This window comes from Pygoscelis adeliae, unplaced genomic scaffold, assembly GCF_000699105.1.
Source record: "Pygoscelis adeliae isolate BGI_AS28 unplaced genomic scaffold, ASM69910v1 Scaffold27, whole genome shotgun sequence".
Classification (NCBI taxonomy): domain Eukaryota; kingdom Metazoa; phylum Chordata; class Aves; order Sphenisciformes; family Spheniscidae; genus Pygoscelis; species Pygoscelis adeliae.
The window spans coordinates 6,033,995-6,045,207 of record NW_008825410.1 but is presented as its reverse complement, the minus strand read 5'-3'; the positions used below and the strand labels follow the sequence as shown (position 1 = coordinate 6,045,207).

The window sequence follows — 11,213 nt, the reverse complement described above, 5'->3', positions numbered from 1 at the left end:
CAGGCTGCCCAGGGAAGTGGTTGAGTCACCATCCCTGGAAGTATTTAAAAGACGGGTAGATGAGGCGCTTAGGGACATGGTTTAGTGGGCATGGTGTTGTTGGGTTGATGGTTGGACTCGATGATCTTGGAGGTCTCTTCCAACCTTAATGATTCTATGATTCTATGATTCTATGATGACTGCACTGCTGCTAACCACAAATCCTGGGCTCTTGTAAGTGTTGGGATGAGCTCTCCAATTTACAGACATTTGTGACTGGACATCTGGATGGCAGAAGAAAATGCAGTGGTTTTTTGTCAAATGTTGATCAGCACCTGCCACCACTGGTAGGAACCCAAGATCCAACACACATCTACAACAAAATTCCCAGAACCTATGCCAAAAATAGTAGCTACCTAAGGCCCACCTGAGTGTAGAGGAAGTACAGGCTTGAATATGGCACTGTAGAACTATACACGGCCACATGTTTGGCAAGTGCTCTTGTAGGTAGCTGGGGAGCGATCGTCTGACTACACTACAGATTTCAGACTCTAGAAGCAGTCCCACAGTTCAATATAAAATTCAGCATTGTTCTAATGATCTCACAATGCATTTTGAAAGGAGATCCTAATGTAAGCCATATCTGGAGGTTGGCAGACAAGCATACCTTTAATTTCTTTGCCTCTGTCCTGGACCAGATATAGGCAATCCGCTTCTTAGACAACAGCCTCTATAACTATATTCGGTACTTGAAAGAATAAAACCATACACGTTTCTTTTTACCCCTCTTTAGCTTTAGTGGAACTAGAATACGTGCAAACATGTCACTGATGTGCAGTTCCTTAAACAGGATTCATTTGCAGGTATGATGGAACAGATGGGTGTGGAAAGATGGGAGATATCCAAAAGCTTACAAGCTTATGCACTATTTCCTGATTAACTTCTAGATAGATCTGGAATCTGCCATTTTCTTAAAATCTGGTCCTATCCAAATCGTCAATTTAAGCCAATGTTCTGTATCATAATGGGTAAGTTTCTTTACTTCCTTCTCCGAAGTTCTCTTCCAAAAATTTTGCTTCATCTATCAACCCAGGTAGAATGGTCTATAATGCCTCTTTGAAGAGACAGTCTGAATAATTTGAGTCTAAAGGACTAGTCTAATTTGTAGCACTGTATAAGGTATTCATTAATATTAAAGTCCTATAGAAATACGCATGCAAGTGAAAAGCATGTGGGACACCCACAGGTCTATTCTAAGCCTCGGCAGTATTTCTGCTTCCTCTCATGGAATCTTCCTTACACTCCTTTTGCAATTCATGCTGTGCTACTCTATGAAGGAAAAAAACAAATGGATGAATAAGATTGAATTAAGTATTCCTGGGTCTTGAAAAGGAAAGAAATATAGAATACAGTTTACTTGAGAGAGCAGTGGGCTTGTTTTAAGTTAAAGTTTTGCACTTTGGTCTTTTAGATGTATGCAACAGGAAGCGAGAAGATAATTACGGCTCAGGCACTTTCCTCAGGCATGCTTGTGGTGCGCACATGAAGCTGAAGTAGTTTCAGCTTAGTTTCAATTTGTTTTGATATAGGTAATTACCAGAGAGGAAAACAACAACAAAAACACCCATGAGATTTTCGTACCCTCAAGATGAAGCAATTCTGGGAGGTCTGGCTGCTCATCAGATGGATCCGCACTTTGTAACATCTGCAAGAGTTGGTCCATTTTATCCTAGAACACAAATTGTGTAATTAGGGCATATGTGGGGGACACAATTAACACTTTCAGGATAGTAAATTAAAGCAGCTATTTACAGCAGTCATTTGGATCTCTTGGGACTTGGAAATCATCTAGACTAACTTTAAGAAAATACAAATCATACATGCTACTTTACAGGAATAAAGATGCTTGAACAAAGAAAAGCCAAATGATAAAAATTTTTAGTAGTAACAAGTGGAACATGCAGAATACCCCTTTATTCCAAAAAGTCCTTCTAAACAGTATTTTTTGAGCAGTTTCTGTTTTTACATTCTAGTTATTACATATGTAATACCACCACCTAGTGGGATTAGTGGAAATGTTTCGACAGAATACGTTGAGAGAGTACTTTAAACAGAAACGGGTACTTAAAACTAAATTCACTGAAAAACTACCCTGCATTTTGTAAGTGTATGAGACCTATCAGCACATAAGTAATGTCATTACTAATATATAGGAAAGGGGTTTTTTAAGATGATGTTTGGAAGGGTTGCATGGTTGACTTCGGAATAAGTCATCCTTGAATAACCAGTTTAAGAGCAACCCATTTATAAAAATAGCAAAGGGTAGAAAATTAACAGGCATAAACTCTTTGAAAAGTATGTCTTGGAGTGGACCATATTGCTTAACCAAACATTACATGTAAATGACTAAAAATCACTTTTTAGCTGAGTGCTATCAAATAAATAGCCTTTAACAGTCCAGAGTTATATAGGTTGTATCAAGGTGGAAACTAAAACTATGATTTTTCCTCCTTGACCCCAGGAAAGGCAGGAAGAAGCCAGATTAACTACTTCCTTAAAAATTATCCTATGGTAATTTTAAAAACAAAACAAGACACTAAAACATAAACCAACTTGGAATCACAGAAGACAAAAGCTGGAAGGCACCTCAAGGTAGGCCTGAGATAAGCGATTTCAGCACGCTACAAACTAATATCTCTTGGGAGGAAAAGTATTTGAGGCAGGAGTCAAATAGGACTTTAGGAAGGCAGTAACTGCTTTTTCATTTAGAAAAAACAATGACAGAACCCTAGTTGAGAAAGAAATGGAAGGTCATGAGAGAGAAAGGGAAAAATTCTAAAAAGAACAATTCTAAGCCCTGGGGTGGGGGGTGGGTGGGGAGAAAAGGCACAGGAAAAACATCCTGGGCTGAGAGTTCCTGGGAACCTTGCAGAATCACTGTGGTGAGATTGTGTGAATCTCACTAAATATTACTTGCAGAGCAACAAAAAGCTCACAGTTTTTAGAGAAGGATAAGGATCTTTCAGACTGGGGGAAGACAGTGGTGGTTATACTGGAAATAAATCTAAGACAACATTCAAGATGGCTATCTCTGAGGTATCCTGAAGTACTTAAAGCAAAACTTGAAAGCAAATGCATCACTCCACACCAAGCTTCTAGTCTGGAGGTGAAGAGCTGTACAATCCTGGAGTAGGGCCCTAAATGGAATGCAGTTTCCAAATTCAGTTTCAGAAATTCCTAAGAACTTCAAGACACATGAACAAATTAGAATAATGCAGATTTTTTTTTTTTAATTAAATCAACTTTCCCTTCCCATTCTCTTTTGATTATGTTATGTTCTCCTGACATTTCAAATTGTTTTTGAAGTACAGGATGAAAGGGTTAAACATCACATATTTAAATGTACCACCAGTTGAAAATCAGTACTTTTATCATGCTTACTTCATCAATATAAACTGGTTCAGGCTCAGGTTCTATTGTCTCTACTTGAACTTCATCACTGAACTGCACAGTTTTCTTCTCAGCTTTCACTATAAGATAAACAGGCAGATTTTATTTTATAAAATAAAAATAAACAAAACAATGACATAAATGTTATACAGCTAGCATGTTGCCTAAGTTCTTCACATTTGAAACATCTACTGTGAAAATTTAAAAAAATTAGTGTTTCGTTGACATTTGAGGGCCAAAAACATCTCCATAGACTTAAACAATTTTCTTAAACAAACCTGTAAATTGCATAAAAAAAGACATCACCCTAACCCTAACCCCTAACCGTAACCCCTAACCCTAAGTCTATGGAGATGTTTTTGGCCCTCAAATGTCAACGAAACACTAATTTTTTAAATTTAGTGTTTCGTTGACATTTGAGGGCCAAAAACATCTCCATAGACTTAAACAATTTTCTTAAACAAACCTGTAAATTGCATAAAAAAAGACATCACCCTAACCCTAACCCTTAACCCTAACCCTAATTTGAAACATCTACTGTGAAAATTTAAAAAATTAGTGTTTCGTTGACATTTGAGGGCCAAAAACATAAAAAAAGACATCAGTTCACACAAGGTCAGTAGAAACATGTTTTAGAAGTAAATGTCTTTATTGTAGTCTCCCTGCACATAACATACTTATTAATAAGACATCAGGAAAACAGACTAAGAGAGAGTGATTGGAAGAAATAGGGCTAATGAGTCAGGTTTAAGAGAAAACTGGTAAAATCATCTATGACAAACCGAAGCCTTCTTTTCTCCAGAGCAAAGTATAGAATTGAAAGTTTTCAAGTTTTGCTATTCCTTCTCCATCAAATAGTAACTGCAAAAGCATCTTACTACTCTGTAGTGGAGGCCACAACAAAAAAGCTGCCAAATATTACTCTTATCATACTACTTTTATCAGTTAGTCTTAACATAGAACAGATGACTCCTACAGCATGTAATTCTGCTGACCTGCTCATACCTTTGGCACGCTCATATTGAGATCACAGGAGATTAATCTTGCAAACCCATCAGATTTAGAGAAATCCGTTCTAGAATTGTAAAACCTTGTCTAATATTTAATATTTTTATGAAATATTTAGAGTAGGTTAGACTGATATAAATAGATACAAGAAGATAACCAGTATGCAGAAAAAAACATCCTTGCATTATGCACACATACATACCTACAGTATGTAGGTTTCTTGAATTGTTTGAACAGCGGTAATCTGTCTCCGACTCCCATCTGCCCAGGGGCCTTCAGTTTTTCCTTAATTAGATAAGTACCATTGCAACCAGGCAAAACGGCAATTTGGAAAAAACCTGCTGTTGCCTACTTTTATCTAGGTGTCAATGGAGTTGTTAAATGAGTCTCAAGGAAGCTACTGACAAAGCCAGCAGTAGACATCATCATATTTTTTAACAGATGCCAGCTTGGGCAACCTTGGTCTGGCACAAAGATATGACTGTTGTTTGTGAGAACACAGCAAGGGCTCCTCAGTGTTACTTTGAGTATCACATTAACTTGCAACTGAACTCTATCGTAACGGAAAGGAAATAGGGAAAGTAAATCACTACAGAAATATCCCTTGGGCCATGGCAAGGCTTAACATATATACCTATATGTAATGTTACTTACTCATTTCCGGCTCAGCAGAAAGATCAGCTGTTACAAAATTAGATGGAAACAATCCTATACCCTGATGAGTTTCACCTTTCCACCAATTTGGATCACTACAGATAAAAAAAAAAATAATTAAAAACCCCATACATTAAAAAACCCATACTCACATGGAATTTTCCTAAGAATTGCACTGTACAATGCATTTATATTACTTGTAGATAAATACAATTTGTATATATGCAGAAATCTTTATACAAGAATCTTTATGCATACATTTGTATGTAAAAATGTATGTATGTATTTACATTTGTATGTAAAAAATCTAAGAGATAACAAAAGAAAGTATTTAATATGTAAATATATTTTATTGCAATTGTATTCCAATGTATGCTTCTACATAGAAGATATGATTATTCCCAATTGATTTGTACAGTCTAATATACTTCTGGTAGACATTCTATATAAATTACCTGTCATCGAGGATAGTTATAAGTTCTCCAGCTTTAAAAGTTAATTCATTGTCTTCAGCAGCCTCAAAATCATAGATCGCACGAACTTTTCGGCCCTCGTGTTTGTGATTTGTTAAAAGACTTGAGGTGCTCGGATACAAACTGGAAAGTGTTGTTTGCTGTTGCCTTTGTTCTTTTAGTGACAGTTCAATAGCTACAAAAGAAGAGTTATCAACATGAAAATTCCCTATAAAAATGGGTTGAATGATATGAAAATTTCACTCTGTGAAAACTTTTAGTATAATTCCATTCCTTTTGCATCATAGTCAGCTTCTACCTTTCACTTAGAAATAATGGTAAAAGACAAAAAGATGTTTTACAACTAGAGAGCTCAAATCTGCCCATAGATTTACTGAGGCTTTCAACATGGACAGGATGAATAAATAGCACTTAAGCACAAACAGAATAACTCAGTGAAGTCATCAATTTTTTATTATTATATTACTATTACCTTGAACTGATGTAAAGTTTTACATTCTTACTAGCATATACATGATGTTGAACTTTTCAAGATCGCTTGAAACAGGAAAAAAAAACAAAACGAAACCCAGCTGTTCAGGTACACATTGTTTCTCTGTTCGATCAGGAGTCTTTAGCCTGAATTCAAGAATCGGAGAATTGCACAGACTGGTTGAGGTTGGAAGACACCTCTGGAGGTTATCGTGTCCAGCTCCCTGCTCAAGCAGAGTCACCTAGAGCTGGCTGCCCAGGACTATGTCCAGATGGCTTTTGAATATCTCCAAGGATGGAGACTCCACAACCTCCCTGGGCAACCTGTGCCAGTGCACAGTCACCCTCACAGTAAAAAAGTGCCTCCATAATTCATAATTAAGAAAAAGATTTTTGCTTAGACAAGCAAAATTTTGTCTGTTCCTTTTCTCTCCCTATCATTCCTTGAATAATTTTACATTTCTTGGTCATTTTCAATTAAACTTGACTGAGCAGAAAGGTTTCACTGATATTAAACTCCTCCAAGTTCGTGAAAAAAATGATCATGTTTAAGAAGGGACAGAGCAGGACACGAAAAACAAGAGAACAAACATTAGAGAACCCATGCAGAATATGAAACTTTGAGACACAGATCCCTTTAAAAGTAGACTTTGGTGGGTCAACTGTTGAAGAAACCATTAGTAACATATACAGATAGGCTAATGGCGATTTACATAAATCAATGTTATGTTAGATAATAGCTAAACAAAAAAATGTCTATCAAGGATGAGAAACTGCAAACATCCACCAACTACCAGCACCAGAACTTCACTCATACAGTGAACAGCCGTTGTTACAACTTTAAGCCCAAAGCCATACTATGTAGAAGGGCTAACGTTTGATGCCTTTACACTGCTGAAGTTTGACCTCAAAAAACAGTATCTAGACCATAAAGATCAAACTACTCTAAGAATAAATCTTCACACGTCTGGTATAGGATCATGAAATGACCTTTAAATATACCTTAGTACAACAGTAAGTCAAAAGAAGCCGTCCTGGTTTTGTTTACTGGGACTGCAGGGAGACATTTAATGCTTACAGCAATCAAAGCCTTAAAGTATACTACAGAAGCAGTATTCAAAGGAATAAAAGTTTAAAGTAGCATACCCAAAATACTTTGCATACAACTTAAACTATAATCCTTATTTTCTCCTTCCATCAAATGTTTAAATTGCAAATGAATGAGCTTCACTTGCCCCAGGAAGAGGGAAAATCCAAGTGCAGAACTTGTATCAAACATTTCCATAGTGGAACATGTCCTTAACATAAGATTTTGCAGATTTTTTACTGTGTTGTTTCAGTTTTGCAAGGGGAAAAAAAAAGTAAAAATCAGGAATGTTTCATATTTTTTACACATAGAATAGTTTTAATCTCTAACCCTCCAGGAAGAGTACAAAAAGAAAGGAATAGAAATCATAAACACAACCCATAAATATACTATTCACATAGAGGAAGGAAGCAAAACATTTGTTCCTGTTTTATTTGATATTTACTAATATATTCACCAGGTCAGCAAGTAAATGCACTCACCTTTAGCTAAATCCTCCTCTTCCTTTTTGTTGGCTACTGTACCAGGATCTTTAGCAACTAGAGCTGGACTTGCTTTTGCCTGTTCAGCAGCCTAGCCAAGAGTGAAAGATGTAAAAATGAATTCAACAAAAAAATGCCAATGCATTTAGTTCACCATTTTGATTTGCATTCATCTGCAATATAAAAATCTAAAGTAAATCAGAGCATGTCACCCCTCAAAGGAATGTTTTATCAAGACAAGAGATTTCATTTTATTTGCCAAACACGTTATAGAATTCAAGACTAAAGACTGTAAAATACAAAATTGAGGATAAAAAGAATGTGTGATACCCTTTAAGAACAACCACAAAATTTAATATACCTGTGAACCAATAGCTGGGAAAGTAACTCCTTGTTCCTTAAGATTTTTTATCATAGCAGATATTAAACTAAGCTGTGGGTCATTCTTGAACTCATCAGTCCATTCCACCATAAGTGCTTTCAGCTTTTCACAAACTTTTGGATGACCCTGCAAGAACAGTAGAAACTAGTTAAATAATACAGGAATCTGTTAATTCCTTAGTTTCAAATAATTTCATGTTACTGCCAATATAAACTCTATAGACACTTTATTTTGCAGTCAAGTTTATCACTAAGGGATATCTTTATTAGAGAGGGAGAATAGTACACCAGCATTGTGTTTGTACTAGTACAATACGTACTAGGCCCAAAATAAAGCAAAATAAGGTTATATAAAAGCTCTGTATTATCTCCATTTCACCACATCTGTATTTAGTGTTTCATTGCTGTTATTTAACGTGAAAATGAATTTGTATATTTATAAATTAACACACCACACCCCACCTCCCCCAAACAGAATATATAAGTAACTGTAGTGTGAAGTGGCATTCAGGGAGTTCTTTCTCACAGCCGCAGTCTTCCCAGTAATATTATATCCTTCCCCCACCACCAAACTTCCAGTCTTCCAAAAGTAGATTCCATTCCACTTTCAGATTACCCCAATTCTCTGTTCTCGCTTTTCTTTGAGTTGCATAAATTAATGCAATACCTTACCTTATTCAACACATTGCTTACTTCACTGGCAAAATCTCTTGAACAGACTTCTAAATGAAAGATTTTACCACAGTTTGATACGCATGCTCCTAGAAGCTAAAGAAAGATAGATTAAAACTCAGAGAAGATTTTTTTGCAATATAACTTTTCAGGAAGAAAAAGCATTACATTAAAAAGAACCTACTGTTAATGCTTGCATAGCAACATGGGGATCTTTATGGTTCACTCTCTTCATAATAGAACGCAGGCAGTCCTTAGGCCTAAAAAACACAAGACATTTAGAAAAATGTAATAGAATGAACATTTCCTATTGCACACATAACAATGTGTGACAACACTAACAGACAACAAGCCCTCCCGAGCATCATCAGTAAATTATTTAGTAGCTTGTAAGTGCAACATTAAAAACAATAAACACCATTAACAGTTGTAGCCATTTCTATTTGTAGGATTAATAGCTTGCTTAGTTATCAAAACCTCTCAGTAAGTTATGTTACCTTTTGTAGTTGAGAGAATTACTGTAAATACTCCAGAAATGCATAAAATGCCTTACAATTAGAACTGTAATTCTATGTAGTCCATGCACATACTCTTCTGTATTTCACATACATATGTAAGAGCATTTGCTTACATACTGATTACCAACACCCTTTTGCTACTTTTTTTTTTTAATTACCACCACTACGTTCCTCAGAGTATCTTTTAGTCTACAGAATAACATTTATAAAGGAGATATGCAATGAACCAACAAGTGCTAAAAAAACCTGTTACACATTCTACATCAAAGTTTCAAAACAATTAAATACAGAATTCAAGTCTTACCTATGTTGTGGTAGATAGAAATAATGTGAAAAGGAAATTTAAGAAAGAATTTGAATGGGAGTTTCAGACACAGTTTAGCATATTAAAATCTGTGTGACTTTGTTATTTTGTTCTGTCTTTAAAGGTGGTGGAAGGCTGAGCAAGGCTGGGGTAGGAATTTATCATAGGCGTACAAGCATTTTTTGTTGAATAGCCCTGAAAAGATACCTGAAAGAGTTTTTTTTTAGAGGAAAAGAGAAGGTAAATTTAAACTAAGAGATTTTATGCATTTCTGGAGTATTTATAGTAACTTTTTTTTTTTTTTAAGCAAAATTATTTTTCTATTGAACTGATATCCAAGAACTAACGTGAAACTTAGGTAAAGTTACACCACTGCTTGGCTATACTATATTTGGCAGTGTCTACATTTTACAGAAATGTCCACCTCATATTTAGTAGTACTAATTATAGAAAATGCTGTCACACAGCAAGACTACATAGCACTCAGTGTATACCTTCATATAACCAATTCTTACAAATGAAGGCTATAAGGCAAGCACTGCCTTTTATCTATTAATTATGCAAGACTTCTCATATGTTCACTTTACTTGAGAAAGAATACATGCTAAAGTTTTCAGAAATAACTGCTTCTTTTAACCATTAATTTATGAGTAGGACTACCAATGTGATATGAGCGCAAGCACAAGAAAGTGCACGTCCATTAATTGTTAAGCCAGTATTTATAAAGGCAGGGTGCATGATCAAGAGCTTAGCAGTTCAGGAAAAGGACCATTAGCCTAAGATTTTTTTTATTAAGGAATCCAAAGTCTTATTAAAAAGTAATAAGGTAACAAGAAAGCCTCAAAGCCAAATGATCTTGACATGTGTCAAGTACAATTTTGAAAAGGTAAAAAAACCAACAAGAAACCCCTCAGTAATTCATAAAAATGCCCTAAAAAAAAAAAATCTATTTGCTCATATATTTAACAGAAACGATCAATATTTGAGTGTTAATGTCTTAACATGCTCAAATGTTTAAAAAATCTTCTAATTACATCTACACCAAAAAAATTTCCAGGCTTACCAATGTTTAGTTACACAGACTAAGAATCCCTATTCTAGACAGAACTGTAATCCTTATTTTTAATTCATCATACAATTTAGTTTGTAAATTATGAGAAGCACTATGCAGAAATCAGAGGGAAGGCACGCACCCCATGAGAACAGAATTCTATCTATTTATTAGGCATCTCTCCAGACCATGCTATAAAAATATTGGGCCACAGTTCTGCTCCAATGATTCTACAATCAAAATTTCAGAGGCAGCACAGTGAGTGGGAATAACAAATCAGTAGGGGGAAACTAGGGCAAGATACAAGAGAAGCTATGGTATTATATACTAATATTTCCAGAAAACATTCACAATAAGTTTCAGTTTTAGAGAGTACAAAATAACATATTTGATTATATTTTATTTAACAAAGACAAAATTAACAGCAACTGGAATCTAAAATACTGCACAAAACATTTCATATATTTTCAGGAATTTATTGTTCATTTACAGTCTAAGGTAACTGACCATGGGGCTCAAGACTACACAAGTGACTCAATTTTCCTCCTTGCTCCTTTAGAAACAAGCTAGTCAAAGAGCTTCCTAGCCAGCCTGTTAAGACATACGCTGCAATGACTATGTAAAATGCTACTGAGATTGGGTAACTTGAGGCGGGGGGGGGGGGGGGTGGTTTGGGAGACTGT

At 35.6% G+C, this 11,213-nt stretch overlaps 1 protein-coding gene across 1 annotated transcript in view; it reads right to left on the bottom strand.

Moving 5' to 3' along the window:
- STAM (signal transducing adaptor molecule (SH3 domain and ITAM motif) 1) overlaps window positions 1-11,213 on the bottom strand; it is a 52,964-nt gene that overhangs the window by 11,552 nt on the left and 30,199 nt on the right. The window contains exons 4-11 of the mRNA XM_009330603.1: window positions 8,842-8,917; window positions 8,658-8,753; window positions 7,966-8,112; window positions 7,605-7,695; window positions 5,547-5,739; window positions 5,092-5,186; window positions 3,421-3,509; window positions 1,621-1,708 (exon numbers count right to left, since the gene is read on the bottom strand). Of these exons, the coding sequence (XP_009328878.1) occupies window positions 1,621-1,708; window positions 3,421-3,509; window positions 5,092-5,186; window positions 5,547-5,739; window positions 7,605-7,695; window positions 7,966-8,112; window positions 8,658-8,753; window positions 8,842-8,917 (875 nt within the window). The remainder of the gene's footprint in view (window positions 1-1,620; window positions 1,709-3,420; window positions 3,510-5,091; window positions 5,187-5,546; window positions 5,740-7,604; window positions 7,696-7,965; window positions 8,113-8,657; window positions 8,754-8,841; window positions 8,918-11,213) is intronic.